Genomic DNA, 18429 nt, shown 5'->3' on the forward strand with positions numbered 1-18429 from the left:
GAGGGTGCTTCTAAATGTAGGCTTAAATTTTATTCTGGTGTCTAACATTAAAATATCTTTCAGTGTCATACTTTACAAGTAAATGTTATTGTATATGAGTCAAGACTTCTGAAAAACAATTTAAATAAAAATATTATTTCTATCACTATTGTTGATGCAGAAATTTGGTCTCCAAAGATTCTGTCAAATGCGCACGTTCTTGTCATACAGGCTCTGATGCTTAAGTCACAATCAGAATAGTCGGGTTTGGAGAGTAGGAAATTTCGGCGTAGCAAGGGTAGAGATTTGTAGCGTACCTTATGATTATTTAAGGGAAAATTCTAAGGCCATAACATCTCTCTTTTTGAATGTAAGATATATTCTCTAGGAAATCCTAATACCATCAAACAAAATGCTAACGCTTCTATATTGAAAGTACTTGTCGCTTGGCGTTTCATGGATGGCTATTTTTGTGGAATAGCCCCATACACTTTTGTCGTAGTTGGCTATGGTCAAGTTTCTTGGACTCTGCAAATTTATTGTTCGCCTTGGAATCTTACTTTTACTTGAACTAGCTGTACCACCCTTAGTCTGAGTTTAGTCAACACCCTAAAGTACAACGTACCTTATGTGTCTCTTTAGAGGATATATAATGTCTTAGACTGTAAACATTTTTACAGGGTATAACTCTATATACAGAGTAGTGACAAAAAAGAAATCTCATCTGATATATTCAGAAGCCGTTCTTCAGCTGTATGTTACGGTGCGCGTAGCCTTGCCTGTGACCTCTCATCGTTGTTGGTGTTGTATATATTGGGTCATTCCTATAAGATGATCCAGCTAACTTCAAGGAAGGGGAACTACGCCCATTACTGGAAGGTTTGAGTTTCTAAACTATTTGACTTCTACCTATGGTTTTATACCCTAAGTTTCATCAACACCCACGTGTTTCTAACTTATTTTGGCTTTTGCCAAATGGTTTTATACCTGGATTTGGTTCTGTTTTAACCTTCTTGGGCCTGCATGCCTTTTTCAGCACATTTGCGATTCTTTGATCATTTAAGCTTAAACTGCATTGATCTTCTCTAGTTTCACTGATTGGCGTCTAGCTTATCGATCTGATTCTCGGTCGTTCCAGTTCAAGTTCCTTGATTAGCTTTTCGCTTAAAATAACAAATAAATGCTCAAGTAATACAGAATTAATTAAACTTCGGAGGCTAGAGTTTCAATTAACCAGAAACAAGTAAATATCTTTTGGATACATAAAATGAGACATAATTTGAAGCAAAGCAGACGATAACCAAGAAACCTAACCTATGCTACCTAACATATATGCAATTATCAAAAAATTAGACCTAAACCTAGCTATCTAATCATCAATAATCAGTAAATTAATTTACAATTACCTGGAGTAGAAACTCTGCATTTTAATAAGTTGCTTTTTAAGGTAGTGTAGTTGTGTTCTCGTGATACTCATCGTTCTTCGTCTTGACTTTTAGATCTTAATAAATTGCTTTTTAAGTAGTGTAGTTACACGTAGGTGCGATGCGCGTGAATTTTTTTTTTCTTCTTTTTTTTTTGAGATAATGATATTTTTAGTTCCATTTTATTATATAGAAAATATAGTTTAATAAATTTAATTAATTGTTACAATTAAAACGTACATCTAACTAAAATTGATATATGATTTAATTTTATGTTTTTTAACGACTTAAATCGATAAAAATTAATGAATATCTTAGGTTAAAAGTAGTCTTACAAATCTAAAATACTATGTAATGTAGGGGATTTTTTTTAAATAATATTTTTATTTAAACTTATTTTTAAAATAATGCTGCATTAAATAAAATTAAAGAAAAAATACATATTTTGAAACTTATTTCAAAAATTAGTAAATATTCAAGCAAACATAGTTCAACGATAAATTGTACTAAAAAAATGTTCAATTAAGAAAAACAATAAATGGTTATGAGGATTATGCCTAAAGCGGACAAGTGCGGTAGCGTTCTGGGGTTTTAAAAATTGTTACCACCCACTTAATTCTAGTATTTTTCTAAAGTATTTTGTTAATTTTGTAAACTTTTAATAATTTATTCCACCTACAAAATTCGAGGGCACAAATTAATATTTATTTCCTAAAATAAACAACCAAATTAAAAGCAACATCAAATCTTGTAAGCTATTATAGATTCTTTTCATCTGAATTTGTTCCAGCAGCCACTTGGGTTTGGTTTTATATATTATCTGTTTCACTCCTTTGGCTTGAAGAAGGACATCAGAATGGATACCAAAAGTGCAACTTGCAATTGCAAGAAAGACCATAGAACAATCACTACTGGCTTCAAATGCAAATGCTTCAAGTTTAAACCTTCCTCCTCCGACGCTGGGGCGCTGCGAACGAGACGCAACATGGATCGGGATGGTGACTCGAGAGCGGAAATTACTCTCCGGCCACCACTGCCTCCGACGGAGCGCCTCTCCTCTGCCTCCTCGGACGGGCGGCCGAGGAAACGTGCTCTGCTCTGTGGGGTGACTTACAAGAACTGGAAACACAAGCTACATGGGACTGTGAATGATGTTCTAAATATGCAAGAATTGTTGATCAATGATTTTGCATATCCAAAACAAAACATTCGTATTCTTACAGGTTCAATTCATTATAATCTCTCTCGCATCAGTTTCTTTTCTTTCTCTGGATTTTTGTCTTAAGTTTTGAAATTTTATATTTTGGATCCTTGACTTCCCTTGGTTTACACTAAAATTACGGGTAGTATGTTTAACCCAAAAAAAAACAAAAAAAAGAAAGAAAAATGTACATGTAGAGATGGACTTGTGTTTTGAAGGCTCGTGATTCACGTTTCATGTCAATTTTATAACTCATATTATAATTTAAATAAACGTCTAAATATTTGAACCTACGAGTTTGTAAGAATATTAATTATTAACTACCTTAACCCTTTGAACTAGAAAGAATATTAATTATTAACTACCTTAACCATTTGAACTAGTTCGAGTCTACACATGACTTAAGATTTATGCTAAAGTTAACTTGAAAAAATCTAATACAATTGATGAAAATGGATTTAAAACTAGACGTTCACAAATATAAGGATTAAATAGAACTAAAGATGAAAATAGTATATAAACTATTTACTTAAAGTTTTGAAGGTTTACACTTTTAGTATTAAATATTCACACCGATTGATCTATACTTTGATTTTGGTATATGTATATGGTAAACTACAGTTAAAATCCATTTGATTTTGCAAAAACAAAGTTCATAATGCATTTAGGAGAGATGAGAAATGTCTTCATTGAATTTGATTCGAGCGCCTGGTATCATGACTTTTAGGAGATGAGTAATGTTCTAAATAGTTGAGCTATATAGAGGAGAAAAAAAACGAAAAATCAACCGATTACAATTCAAAACACTTGGTATGAATTGGATTGATCAGATATATCTAAATACCATGAACACCACTTTAAGCAATATCAAAGTTTAGAAGATCTGAAAGCAAAACATGGTGAGAAACTTCACCAACAGATAAGATTCATAAATCCTAACATTTTCAATTGGCACACTGCAGAAGAAGAAACAGATCCAGACCGAATTCCGACCAAGAAGAACATCCAAAGCTCTTTGAAATGGCTGGTGGAAGGGTGCGAGGGAGGCGAGAACCTGGTGTTCTACTTCTCGGGGCACGGATTACGGCAGCCTGATTTCGCCATGGATGAGCTCGATGGCTATGACGAGACCATATGCCCGGTGGACTTCTTGGAGGAAGGCATGATCAGCGATAACGAGATCAATGCCACCATTGTTTGGCCTCTAAAGAACGGCGTCAAGCTTCATGCCATCGTCGATGCTTGCCATAGTGGAACCATTCTCGATCTACCTTACGTCTACAGCCAAAGGTCTCAACTTTTCTCCTTGCTTTTTGTTTCTATTCGATTCGGTTCAGTTTGTCAAATTTTTTAGATGGTTTATGAAAGAATATTTGTGTGATATGGATGGGAAAGGAACGGGTGGATCGACAACCGACCACCGTCGGGGGCAAGGAAGGAGACGAGCGGCGGATTGGCAATTTCTTTGTCTGCTTGTGGAGACGATCAATATGCTGCTGATACTTCTGTAAGATGATCCTTCTACTTATGCCCTCTTTTTTTCATCTATATATGCCATTTTGTTTTTCATTCTTATTTTTTGAGGGAAAAACAAACAAACATTTCTACTTTTGAAATTTTCTACATACCTTTTTATTTACAAAAAATTTTTGGAATCTTCCTCGAGTTAAAAATAATTGGTTCAGATATTTTAATCTTTTTGATATTGCATTACAAATTGTGTATAAAGGAGAGTATCTTTTTATAAGTCCCCATCATGTACAAGTTTTTTCTCCCCTTTTTTTTTTTGAAGGAGCATTTCAATCGTAACCTTCAAAACCTATTGAAAGACTATTGATTCCTTAACTGTGTTGAGTGGGGCGTAAACCAAAAATTTTCTTAGTGTGAGAGGCAAAAGCTTATATGCTCACTTTATATATATATAATCTTTCCATTCCAAAAATTTAACCGAGACAAGTTAAGACAAAAAAAAAAACAAAAAAACAATCACCAAACCTGAAGTATTGTTGAATTACGATAAACTAGGAAGGACTTCCTTCTTCGTTATGTTGAACTATTAAAAACTATAGAGAAAAATAAATTATACCTAAATGTAGGGTAGAGTTTTTCTTTTTTTTTCTTTTTTTTAATACACCATATGTAGGGATATTTAGATTTAAACTTCCAAACTCAAAGGAAGGAGTAAAAGTCATTTATCACTAAACTATATGCTCATGTTGGCACACTCTACATATTTTGATTGGAGTTGAAGCAATTAACTTTTTTAAGGTGATGAATCGGGTGCAGATGTTAACCGGGAAGACAATGAATGGGGCAATGACATTCATTCTAATAGATTTAGTGAAGAATTTTAAAAACTTGACGTACGAATGTCTATTAGAGTATATGCATGACGCCGTTGAAAGGGCTAACCGAACCGGATGCATCGGCTATTTCTTATTCAAAAAGTTGTTTCGATACAAGCAAATTCAGGTTATTACTACACTCTTCCTCTTTTTTTTCTTCTCTACTTAAACAACACATTTAATTATTTTTTTAGATTTTATTTTTTATTATTATCAATATAGATTAGTGATTCGAACCTTAGCTTAGCTAGACTAATGAGGAAGGTTACTACTACCTTAACTTAACTTGCCCAAATTATTTTCTCCTTCTACTATCAACACACCATATAACAATCTAAGCATTTGTGACCATGGAAAATGGCTTCTCGTTCCATGTTTAACTAAACTTCACTCCGCCATTCCAAACTTGAAACAAAAACACCTCAAATCTACGATATTACAAGATTTAGAACGAAGTCGTTTTGGTGATCGTAGAGGGAGGGTGGGGGCAAATATGGCCAAAATTTTTAAATAAAAGTTTTCGTTTTTTTTATTCTAATTTTTACCTTGTTATTTCTAAAAATTTATATACGTAATATGAAGCATATCATTGATATACTCCATAATAGGTATATCGATTATATAAGTGATGTACCAAATACTACTTAATATTAGGTATATAAGTTATATAACTAATATTTCGAATACTAAGTATATATCATTAATATAACTGATATATGCCTAATATGCAATATACCTACCACAATACTTCATATTTGATTTAAGTAACATTGCAAGTTTCTTATTGCATATCAGTAATATACTTCATTTTAGGTATATCACTGATATAATCGATACCTAAATCTATTAGTGACAATATTTCATGTTAGGTATATCACTAACATACTAACAATTCTTCAGGTTAGGTCTATATAAAACAACAATACTTCAATTTAGGTATATCTGATATAACTAATTTATGAATTATACCAGTACCTGTGAATTTCCTCATTTTTAGAAAACCACATGTTTTAACGGTATAATCGACTTTTCCATTTTATCGTGTTTGGGCTACACCTCCATTTTCTCTATATTTTCAAATAAAAAAAAGCAATTATTTATTAATTTTTTGTTATGTCTATACAGTCTAAAAGTCCCTTACAAACCATATCAGAAAAGTCTAGTCAACATCAAGCCATTCAATTCAACTAAATTGTTATATATTAAAGTTCAATGATTAAATTGTTACCAATTTAAAAATACAGATCTATTACGAGACTAAATCACTACCTTCTGTATCACTATTTTACTAAAAATACAGGAACCAAAATTATTTTTAAACTTTAAAAGAATCAAATACATAAATAAAAATAGTATTTATAAACTAAAATTTTAAAATCAAAATAATTATCAAACGTGCCAAAAAAAAAATACATATATCAAATAGTGTTGAGTAAATACATCCAAACAGCTAGCCCCTTAACTAGTTTACAAAAGTAAGCCTATCTGAATACAATACCTTTTTTTTCAATAAAAAAAATTAGAAATCTTATAGATTTGGAAGGTATTAATTTTTTTATTTTTTTGTTAATATGATGTGCAGGAACCTCAACTGTCATCATCAGAAAGGTTTGATGTAAGCAAGAAAATATTTACATTATAATTGCTCTTCTTTTGGCCTTTCCCACTCTATCATTTGTCCACTATAAAACAATACTTTGAGATTGTTTAGGAACAAGTCCAAGCCTCAAATATCAAAATTTACATTTTAAATAAACCTTTAATACAATATGCAACATCTTCTCTGATCTAATCTACCAAAACTCGCAATTTCTTAAATATAGAAACTCGATAGACTAAACCCGAACTTATCGCTTGAAGTGCAAGACAATGTCAAAAAGTTGTTTTTCAAAACGATTTCAAGAGAGGTATCTTAGAGAGGAGACAACCCATCACAAGAACCTCGCACCCACCCTACTCTGCCGATATAGAAGAAACAACCCTAACCCCAACTACCAGTAATATTCGAATAAAAATAAAGCTCAAACTCGTTATCTAAGGAAACTGAGAGATAACGATCAACTTCATATTAGATTGGTAAACAAACTTATCATTCGTCTTATCATGAACGCTATCATTTCTTTCGAGCTCTTATATTCTAAAAGACTACTTCCAACAAATGGATCCACTAGTTACTACTCATATTGCTGACTCTCAAGCACAACAAACACTCCAAAATAAGACATCCTCGTTGTCCACCTATAATATTCAAACTTACTTGAACGTACAAACATTTAGCTTTTGTAGGACACGTCCTTCCTAGGTTGGGACTGGCACTATGCAAATGGATGGTGAGCTTAAATCTCAACTCTGCTATACCCATATCTCGATGGTCTCCAACTTTAAGTATCTGGGCACAAGTGACTCTCCAAAATTCTTTCACCCTTTATCAGGTTGTAAACGAAAGATTTAACTGAAAAAACATCCATTTTGGATGCTGCACTCCTCTAAACTCTTAAATAGATTGTTAAATCGTAATTTTTAATTTCTTTCTCCTCCCTCCAATGGCATAAAACTGCTAACTACATTGTTCCAAACTCCTCAAATAATTTTTCTATTGGCATAAACACCGCACAATAACCCTTCTCCATCACAAACCTCCGAACTTTGGTAACAGTGATGTTGAAGCTGCCACATGGGCCTTTCTATGATTCAGCTTCAAACCCGAATAAATCTGAAAAAATAAAATCTCAAAACTTTTAACAAGTTCCACAAGCTATTTAATTTAAATTGTCTTTAAAAATATATATATATATTACCCGAGAAACTTGAGACGAGACCTCATCTCGACCCACCCTTAAACCCTCCAAATACACCTTTTGCACGCCAAGCTCTAATAATCAACTCAAACAATATCCCACACTAACAAAAAGAAAAGGAGAAATATGATCTCCTTACCTTAACCTCCTTGAAACAACCACTTTATCCCTCAGTTTTCCATCCAAGAATACTTAAAACTTGGTACTGAAAATACAGCCTTCCATCCAAGATATCATCTATTTCCAAAACCTTTCCTTCTCATGACTTCACATAAAAATTTCCAATCCACCATATCATAATCTTGTTTATCCAAGTCTATCTTAACCAACCATTCTATTTTAACCAACCATGCCTGCACTTCTTCCTCCTACAATCCTCTACAAGTTTGTTAGCGATAAGAATCGAACACACAATCTGCCTACCTTTAACAAAGGCATTTTGACAGTTTGAAATAGTGGAACTTAAGGCCTTTCTTTGACCTTCCTACAATAATCTTTACTGCTACATTATAAACACTAGTTACAGGACTTCTTGGTCTATAGTCTCTCACTTTTTCAACCTTCTTGTTCCTTTTTATCAAGCAAATAACGTTTTCTTTCAAACAAGAATTCAAATGCCCGTTTCTCTCTTACAAAAATTTTGTAACAGCTCCATAAAATCAATTTATGCACATACAAAATTTCCTTAAAAATTCCAATGTAAGCCCATCTGGACCAGGGCCTTTACACCCATCAAAAGACTTCACATTTCCCCGTTTCTTCTTTCTCAAAAGTTCTTTCAAGCCTAGTCTTTTCTTTCTCAGATATAGGCTGCCACCTTATCCCTTCTGGAACAGATTCTCACCTCTTTCTTTAGCGTATAGTTTTCTGGGAAAACCTACTATTTCTTGTTTGATCAGACTTTCCTCCATTAAACTCTCCCCCTTGTCATTTCACAGTTCGAAAATCAGATTTTCTTTCTTCTTTTTGCAGCCAACGGTTTGAGGAAAAAAAGATCTAAATTCCCCCATCCACTTCTTTCAGCCATATAATTTTCCCATTTGCAGCAGTTTCTTTCTTCAAATAGCATAGAGCAACAAACGTTTCCTTGAACAATTAACAATTTGCATTCCTCCTGTTTATCAAGACCAGATTATGCTTTTTCCAACTCCTCCTTATCTTGTACTCTCCCTGCCTTTTCTCCAACCTCCACCTCTTCAAAATCTCTATTTAATCCTTTCAATTTTCTCCTTAGCTTACACCCTGGCCAACCTTCACATAGCACACTTGACCACCAATCCTTTCTGCCAACCAACTATTTAGCAAACGAGACAGAGAAGGCAACACCCAAAGTCGGCACCAAAGAAAAGTCACACAAGATCAACCTAGATTTTTTCTCTCTGTTTTCTTTTTCATGAAAGAAAGTATTCAAGACAACTAACACACTCCTACTAACTCTACAACATTCGTGTTGAGAAATCCTACATAGGTGGCAACCGTGATTGATCCAACACACCATTTACATGCCCAATCTATGATCAACCCATCTGACCTTCCTAAAGCCCCAACCTCCGCCCGCCAAACATTTGAAGAACTATACAAACATATAACCAACTTCTTATCAGTCATTCAAACATATAACCAACTTCTTATCAGTCATTCATGTTCCATCCGAACCCATAAAGCTATGACCATCTACCTCAACAGACCCACCGCCACCTTCATTGCCGATTCATCTTCCTCCTACTTTCCAATGCTGCTGCCGCCGCATTTCCTCTCCGGTGACCTCTCCCATCATCAATGTGTCTCTCTTCTAATCATTCCGCTTCTTCTACCTCCTCCCCCGCCCGCGACTTCCTCTACCGTCTCGTGATCTCCAATGAGTCCACCATTTCCAGGCTTCTACAATAGGAGTTTGACCACATGCCTTGCTGTGACTATGATCGCAGGTCCTATCGGAGTTTGACCACATGCCTTGCCGTGACTATGTCTGCCGGTGCCAGGACCGTTCGATCGACTTCACCGCTCGCCAAGACTCCATCAAGTGGATCTTGAAGGTGCACGAGCACTACAATTTTAAACCAATTACTGATTTCCTCTCCATCAATTACTTTGATCACTCTCTCTCCTTGAATTTCCTTCCGCGACTGAATGTATGGCCGATAGCCATTTCAGCTTCTATATGTGGTGTGCTTGTCCTAAGTGGCGAAAATGGAAGAACCTCTTGGACCTCCAAATTTTCAAACCGAAATATGTTTTCGAGCCCAAAACGGTTCAGAGAATGGAGCTTTGGGCCATTTCTAATCTCAATTGGAGATTAAGCGACGTCACACCTTTCGATTTCCTCCACTTCATCTCCGACCTTCTTTCTTCTTCCGCACCGCCACCGATGATGGAGACGAGGAATACTCTCATTGCCTCTTCTCTGCTTCTTTCAATCTAATTCTCAGCACCCAGTGATCGATTTCTTGGGGTTTCCACCATCTGGCAGCAACACCACTTCATCTCCAACCTTCTTTCTTCTTCCACACCACCACCGATGATGGAGACGAGGAATACTCTCATTGCCTCTTCTCTGCTTCTTTCAATCTAATTCTCAGCACCCAGTGATCGATTTCTTGGGGTTTCCTAATTCTCAGCACCCAGTGATCGATTTCTTGGGGTTTCCACCATCTGCCATCGCTGCTGCAGCCGTTCTCTGCACGGCTGGCGAGAGGTTCAATTCTCTAGCCGTTATGTAGCCATTTCCTGGCAGCGAACAGAGTTGAAATGGTGAAAAGCTGTCACCAACAAATGGAGGAGTATGTGATCGACACGTGTCCGGCAACGCTCCGAAAACAGCAGAGTGGTGAACCCGAGCAGCCGGTGCCTCCGAGTCCATTCGGCATGCACGATGTGGCTGCATGCAGTAGCTGTGACAACACCGGCTCTATGAGCCCCGAATCCGCCGCCGAGTCTCCGACTAAGCGGCTGCGATCCTCGGCGCCGAATGTACAGGAGCAGTAGATAAGACCTACTTCGTGTCATTTTGTTGAAGGGATAGAGGGAGAGAAAGAGAGAGCTTTTTTTTATTTTCCCAAATCAGCGGTGGTTCTCTCTCTCTCTTTTTCTTTGGTCGCCATTCTCTTTGTCGTTGACCATTAAAATGAAGGGTTGGGATTGCATGGAGGATGATCTCAAAGAAACAAGATAGGAAATTTTTGTCGTCCTTTTCATTTGGTTATTTATTTATCCAAAAAAACTTCTTATCACATCCGAATAGCTCATCATCAGTTATAGTTTGTCTCAACCCTCTCCAGATTGCTCACGTTTCCAAAACACCATGTTGAATACACCATGCAATCAACAGAGACATTCGTTCCTTATAAATAAAAACAAACCTTTAGCAGATTTTCTATTATCTATTAGCCCAACAACGTATCTTGCCTAGTTTAGGAACAAAATTTAAAATGTAAAAATAACGACCAGACTAGCCTAGATTCTACTATCTTACAATTCCAATTTTTAGGATTTTTGTCATTTTTTGTTGGTTGGCAGCAAAACACGACAATCTTATTTTTCTTAAAGAAAAACCATAGTTTGGATTTATTTTAATAGAAAAATGGGAAGAAAAGGGTACAAAGGACTGGGTTGGTAAACTTTTTCAAATTACAACAAATCTGTGAATATTTAATACCATATATATTACTACAATGTTGAAACCAACTGAATTAAGAAGCCACACCTTACCAATTTCCTAAATCCTATTCCTTACTCCACCCCTAAGAAATGGTAAACCTTTTCCGCTCTATCACAATAGCAGAATCCAAATAGCACCACAGAGCCAGAGACTCACTCCTTACTCTCATATTGCTCTCTCAGGAAGGAAAAAGAAAAAAGAAAGAAAGAAAGAAACAGTAGGCTAGTATTTTAGAAAAGAAAATTTGACAGGTTCATCACTATAAATTATTAATGAACAAAGTTTTCTCAACAGGCAACAAAAACAAAATATTACCAAGAATGGTTATTAAAGTACATTTATATTGCCAAGAATTTTGGGTTAGAAGTTGAATTTTGGACACATTTTGTACACTCTTCTCTAATCTATTATAATTAGACTGATCCCACATTTATGACATTGAAGTATTATTGAATCATAAAGCATCCTAAAAGTAATGGTATATTTTGCATAAGACAGAAGGTTTTTTTTTTTTCAGCTTGAAGAGGTATTTTTTTATTAAAGTAGAAGCGATAATGTAAATCTAGCCAAATAGACAAACAGAAATCTGCAACTAAAGTCCTAAAGAACAAAAATCTTCTACTCAGAATAAAAACATAACTAGAATGGAAAGTTCTGCTGACCAGAAATTTTTGAGAGCTTCATTCAATGGGGTGATACCGATCAGATACACGCCTCGGAGGAAGTTTTCTCAGTATAAACAGAACCAATGCCGACGGAACAATCTCTACCAACTGCAGTAGAATGCACATCAAATTCATCAGAAATTATATAAAACAATAAATAAATAAATTCAGCTTATCCCAATAAAGGAGTCTCTTACATATGCTTCATAAATTTCTCCCAAGTGAACATAAATGCCTTCTGATAACACATTTAAGAAATATATATATAAATTTTTCCTAGACTTCTGTAAGTCATACTCACCATCGCAACTCCCTTCTTGATCTTAGCTAACATCCCGCTTACAATAACACCTTTGTTACAAATTCTATGATCCTAAATATCCTCATCAGCAATAAAAACTTGATCCAAATCTACCCCCCCACAATGAAGGCCCCTTAAGAATCAAAAATCATGCTAAGAAGACCTTTATCAATTTATCAACCAAAGTCTTCGCGATTATCTTATACAAGCTTGTGACCATTCTTCTAGGCCTAAAATCCTTCACTCTACTTGATGTCTCATTCACAGAAGCATCAATGACCCCCAAATAAATTTGTAAAGTTTTCTTGTGGATCTTTATTCCTATGTAGAAGCATGTGAAATTAAATTTAATGTATCCATTGATAATATGAATATTTGTTTTATAAGTTAAAAAAAAAAGGGTTAGACAATAGACCTGTAAATCCCTTTAAATAATCCCAACAAATAGAATATTTTTTAACGTCCTCAGTTGTTTACTTGCAATACTAACTAAAAGAATAATCCATTCATCTTTGAAAAAAATATTATAATATAGACTAGGAATTAGAAAACTTGCCATGTAGTATATCAAGTTGAGCATGGGATGATCTAGGACATCAAGATCAGCATCCTTGTTAAATGCCGAGAGGGCAAGCTACAAGATGAAGAAATATATGTATGTATTAATTGCTTAAGGAATGGGTATGAAGATTACAGAAATCATAAGGAAATCAAAACGTCTTACCACAAAACATCTTATAAAGAAACAGCTAAAACAAATTGCTGTCACACAACCAACCTGCAAGGATAAGGAAAAATAAGAAATCAACCACAGCTTCAGAAAATCTGCATCCTTTAAAAGGCTAAATCTATCATGTATCTCTAAAATATACACCATTCTTAAATTTCATCCTTAATATTTTAAGAGTTTAATTTCATTCCGATCTTTCAAAATTTTTCAATAAGTTCTTATTGAAATTTAATAATGGAATAGCGGTGTAGTGGTGTAGCATTTGAATGTCTTGTGTTCATTCCTTCCTGGGGTCATTTTTCTAATTGGATACAATACCTTCATTTCAGTAGGGTGTAGGGGATATTTCTAGCACATGTAAAAAGATATTTTTTGAAATGTCATGTAACCCTTATAATAGGGATAAATTTTTCTAAATATATGGGTATGAAATAGTTCTGTTGGAACATTGGAGACAAAATTGAAAAATGATGTATCCTTTTCAGATATTTAGGTTTCTTAAACTCCATTGCTTCAAACAATTCTAGTTATACAGTATTTCTTATGTTTTCCAGGCATAGTCCATAAAAGAACGCATTACTAAACCGACCTCATACAACTTTTTTTGGCGCCCTCTAGATTCAATAGGGAAGCGTCTCAGCATGACAAATAGCCTGTTAAGAGCAAAGTTATTAGTGTAGAACATAAGTAACCACAGCTCCTCATAAACAGATATTACCTCCCACCATAAATCAGGAAACCCAGTGCAGCAGAAAATGAAACCACTGGAAACAATAGAGAAAAAAAAATTACATTTACATATGCCTCTATAAACAAGGATTTGAAAACCAAAAGGTTCCCGTTGACAATTTTTTATGGAAGGTTCCAGTTGAAAATGGACATCAATTATACATCACATTTCTTGTCACATTAGAAAATGAATATCAAAATATCATTTGTTTTTTATATAAGGGAAAAAAATGTATGTCTCAAACTGCAACCTGAAAAGAAGAGCTTAGCAGCTATAACTGCACCATGTGTTCGGCTTAACATCACAAATATCCAAATGCAGATCTGCAACACAATGACAAATAATTGACAAGAAAAAATTAATATAAACAAATCAACCAATTTCAGTTCATTCTGTTTTCACATTGTACAGACAACTTTTGGTTGTGACATATTCTATCTTACCTGTGTAAGATACACAACTCCATTGATGATACAGTAAGTGGGCTTAAGTTTATCAATAGGAAGACTCCGTGCCTGAGAGAATAAAAATCACCTAAATGGATTACCAATGAAAATTCTAGCACAGGATTGATATAATATGTAACATAACTTCGTCCAGATTAATTAGAATAATGATTCTTGTACCTGATGGTATATCTCAGCCCAAAATAGAACAAGCAGAGTGTATGTTGAAAAAAATAGAAGTCCAGGAATCTCCATAACCACCATTTCAAGAGCCTTTACCAACATGAAAGTTCCAACCCATATAGTTCAGAGAAAATAGTCGTAGTTACATCATGGGAAAAGGTATGTGGATCTCTCTGAATATCTGGATTATCAATTTAAGTCTATATATTGACTTGCTTTTTTTGCATGGGAATATGATGCTCTGCTGCACTGTGGATTATGATGGGTAACAATATTAACACAATGCAATAAATCTTCATCTAACAATGTTATGGTTCCCAGTGTCAGAGGAGGAAGAAATCCCTGGATTTTCTTGACCAACAGAAATCAGGAAACAAGGCTTTTGAGTGTTTATATTTATTTATCAATTTCACCTTCAGAAAGCCTTCTGGATGTTTCATATAGTTACAAAATAAATAAATGTCAATATGGTATTACTACAATATCAAAATGAGGCCTAGATATACTCGATAACCATAGCTTCGATAGGACATTAATAATCTACAAATCCTTGTTGGCATTATCACAATTAATATAAGAAACCTACCTTTGGCCGAATGAGGAAAACACTCTTATAAAGCCCAAAGAGAATAGCCCTCACTATCAAAATGCAAATAAGGTACATTTACTCATCAAGTATAATTAAAAATAAATAAAAATTAACAAATATACAATCTTACATCCATTTACAATGAAATTCATCAAATGGAACGCCTTTTGTGTTGTCCACCCATATTCTGGTACTCTTATTTGAATTCGGATAAGTTGAACCTGAAAACTTGAGCAATTACTCTAAGTATTAGGCTTTAATTACAAAGACCAAACCAATTATCGTGTTCTTTTTCCCAAGAAATCTAATCGAACTTACAAAATCTGGTTAAAGTTTTTATTACATTTGTAAATTTCAAAAGTTATCAAGAAACTGCATAAAGGGTTCCACTTGGCTTGGTCATACTCTCTTTCTTGTTGGATATAAATGAGGAAGAAAGTGAAGCAAATGAAACAAACTAAGACGGAATGCCCACAATAAATCCTGATTGTCCAAGGGCATATTGGACAGTTGACACTCCACCATATCATTCTTAATTACCTTACAATAAGTACTAAATCCTAACTCATAAAGAGAGTGGAACCGAGATAACCTCTCTTCAAAGTAAGCCAAAAATCCAGTTCTTTTTTATCAGCTTACACATACAGTATACGCTCACGACAAACCCACACACAGAGTATTTTATTTTAAAACTTCAAACAAACTGAATATGTGAGAGATCTCAATTCATTGGACGGTAAATTTAATCCTTTATTAACCCTTAACACTCCCCTACTCGTGGTAGTGGACTTAGAAATGACATTCCACCGGACTTAGAAATGACATTCCACCGATACCGTTTTTCCTTTTTTTTATATCTTCGGGTGTCTGAGCTAGTTTACATGCACCTTAACTAATTTCACAGGACAACCGCCCGACGCCCGCTACAACATTTGGTGCTGGGAAACCCATAGGAATTAATTCTTAAGATGGGTGGGCATGGGGTTTTAACTTCATTCCCAACTCTAGCCCTCCTCCGATATCATATTAAACCACCGTAACTCAAAAACTTGTGCCGATGGGCTACAGTAAATTCAATCAATTATCAACACTTAACACTTATATTCGTCGATAATTTGATGGTACACGAGAGTACAATTATGGATCTTGTCCATCGGGAGGAAAGCCCTGTTTTATCTTGAACAGAAAAGTGAGGCACGAGATTACAGCACAAGACAGATAAAACCAGTCAATCCCAATAAAGACACGAACTCAACAAAACAACATGCTTTCTAAGAAAAACAAAACAAACAAACAAATAAACAAACAATCGCGTTATACGGCCATTAAATTAGATAAACAACTCCGGAACTGCGAAGAAAATGAACGAAAAGAGCATAAAGGGGTAAGAGAAGAGTGGAGTACTAAGGCAATGAGGGAAATGATGCCATAAGAGGCAGCCAAGAAGTAGTAAATCCCATTCTGCCATTGCTCCGATTCGTCGATCTCATTCCACCATTCAAATCCCCCTTCAACCGCAAAGCTCGTCGGCCTTAAAAACGCCTTCGCCATTATAGATTAGAGCTTCAAAAGTGGGAAAAATATCGCGAAGGAGAAGAAGATTGTGAAGCCTACCCTCGTTCGTCTGTTAATGCCCGCGCGCGCCACAGAGAGCGGAGTGCGGTCCATGGATACACATCTCGGCATGACACGTGGAAACAAGCCTGACACGTATGATAGGAATGGGATAACGGCCCCATGTATCCCGTGGGGTATTAAAGTAATTTGATTCCTTAAATTATAGTCTTTCAATTTCCCCTTGCGTCGACTATACTACATTTGATTTTTAAGAAAATTCGTGAAGTATTAAATTTTAGGTAGGTGACCACTATGATTGAAATCATTTTCTTACAATTTAGCTTGGTCCCTTGGGACAAATCTTTAAAATTTAATTTACTAATTTATACCATCATATATGGGGGTGGGGATTTGAATCCAAGACTTTATTGTCGTTGATATATGCCTTAATCGGTTGAACTATATTTAAATAAATGTCATAGTTCAACTAGTTAAGTATATATCTTTTACGTTTTACCAAAATAATATTAACCATGTTATCAACCTAAAAGATAGTGACGTAATTCAATTTTTCGAAAAATAAGCACAGGTGTATAGGTAAAAATATTATTTTGGTCTTTCATACCTTCAACTTTTGTTCATTTTGGTCTATATACTTTCAAAATTTTTGTTTTGGTTCCTATCCTTTAAAAAAGTTACTATTTTGATCTCTTAATTTTATTTTTAATCTCTTTTTTCTATCACAATTTCAACACGATACTAAACTCAATACATTTCTTAAAATATAATCATTAATTTATATTAAAAGATTTATGTGTTAGGTATAGAATTTGTGTTGAAATACTCTTTTCTAAAATTTCAATAATTTCTTTTTTTATAGGTAGGAATTAAAATGATCACTTTTAAAGGGACTAAAACTAACCTTTTAAGTCCACATTAAAATGAACTAAAGTTAAAATTTAAATACTGAATTTTTGAATTCAGTTTTAGTTACAAAATTTATGAAAAACATTCTAATAGTTTATAAAAACTTTTAGGATTTTTTTTCCCTTTCAATTTGGTATTTAATACTACAACATTGTTAATATTATAAAATATATGAACCTGTAAAAAAAATTAATCGTGTGCATCTCATCCAAATATGTTAATAAACAATAATTTAATGGCATCTAAATTTTCTATTATAATTTTAACATATTTACCTATATGGGATGAATTGATTGAGATTTTGTAACACATCTTAAAACACTGAAGACCAAATTAATAAAAATCTAAAATATTATGGACCATTAGACATATTTAGTAAAAAAAAAAAAGGAAAAGCTAGATTAAAGTTTAGTAATTAACTTTGAGATTTGTGTATAAGTCCAACTAAAAGAACTAATAAAAAAAAAGTTTATATTATAGGATTAGTACACAGCGAGTCTATTTTAGGATTCAAATTACACAATTAGCTTAACTTTTTGACAATTTACATTATTGTCTAAAGATTGACACATTATAGTGGAATCAATTAGGAAAATTATTCATAGGTCCTTTCCAATATATGTTAAATAAAGATAAAAAAAATCAAATCAAATATGGAATAAATTTAGAATTTGGGCTATTTCCTAATTTTTATTTTGAAATCCCTAAAATCGTGATTAGATTTTTGATATATGGCAAATACTTCAAGGTATATATTATATGACCTAAAATATTTGAGTATATACGACTAAAAGTTTGTTTGTTTTTTTAGAAATATTGCTTTCATTAAGAAACAAATGCCACAGGGGCGACAAGAGGGGAAGAACTTTCCCTTCTAGAGATACGAAGAAGCCAAA

At 34.2% G+C, this 18429-nt stretch overlaps 2 protein-coding genes and 1 pseudogene across 6 annotated transcripts; 2 read left to right on the top strand and 1 right to left on the bottom strand.

Moving 5' to 3' along the window:
• The first annotated feature begins 698 nt into the window (after positions 1-698).
• MC3 (metacaspase 3) lies at positions 699-6741 on the top strand. 2 transcript variants are annotated; one of them, XM_022286224.2, is made up of 6 exons: positions 699-858; positions 2251-2626; positions 3567-3894; positions 4000-4111; positions 4873-5076; positions 6532-6741. In XM_022286224.2, the coding sequence occupies exons 1-6, from the start codon at positions 811-813 to the stop codon at positions 6589-6591; spliced, it is 1128 nt and encodes a 375-aa protein (XP_022141916.2). In that variant the 5' UTR covers positions 699-810; the 3' UTR covers positions 6592-6741. The 2 variants fall into 2 exon arrangements, with proteins under 2 accessions (XP_022141916.2, XP_022141917.1); XM_022286225.2 differs by lacking the exon at positions 699-858 and having other exon boundaries at positions 2234-2626; positions 4891-5076.
• A 1385-nt stretch (positions 6742-8126) lies between these two features.
• Positions 8127-13006, top strand: LOC111012174 (cyclin-D1-1 pseudogene; annotated as a pseudogene).
• On the bottom strand, positions 11870-16706 carry LOC111012173 (tobamovirus multiplication protein 1). Of its 4 annotated transcripts, none has more exons than XM_088122447.1 (11): positions 16454-16706; positions 15190-15277; positions 15047-15099; positions 14458-14550; positions 14275-14346; positions 14082-14154; positions 13820-13865; positions 13691-13754; positions 13096-13149; positions 12928-13005; positions 11870-12178 (listed from the first exon to the last, which is right to left on the bottom strand). In XM_088122447.1, the coding sequence occupies exons 1-11, from the start codon at positions 16598-16600 to the stop codon at positions 12086-12088; spliced, it is 861 nt and encodes a 286-aa protein (XP_087978573.1). In that variant the 5' UTR covers positions 16601-16706; the 3' UTR covers positions 11870-12085. The 4 variants fall into 4 exon arrangements, with proteins under 4 accessions (XP_087978573.1, XP_022141918.1, XP_087978574.1 ...); XM_022286226.2 differs by having other exon boundaries at positions 15180-15270; positions 16454-16701; XM_088122448.1 differs by having other exon boundaries at positions 15190-15270; positions 16454-16687.
• Between the last annotated feature and the right edge of the window lie 1723 nt (positions 16707-18429).

This window comes from Momordica charantia (assembly GCF_013281855.1).
Source record: "Momordica charantia cultivar OHB3-1 chromosome 4 unlocalized genomic scaffold, Mcharantia_2.0 BLBB01000004.1, whole genome shotgun sequence".
NCBI lineage: Eukaryota > Viridiplantae > Streptophyta > Magnoliopsida > Cucurbitales > Cucurbitaceae > Momordica > Momordica charantia.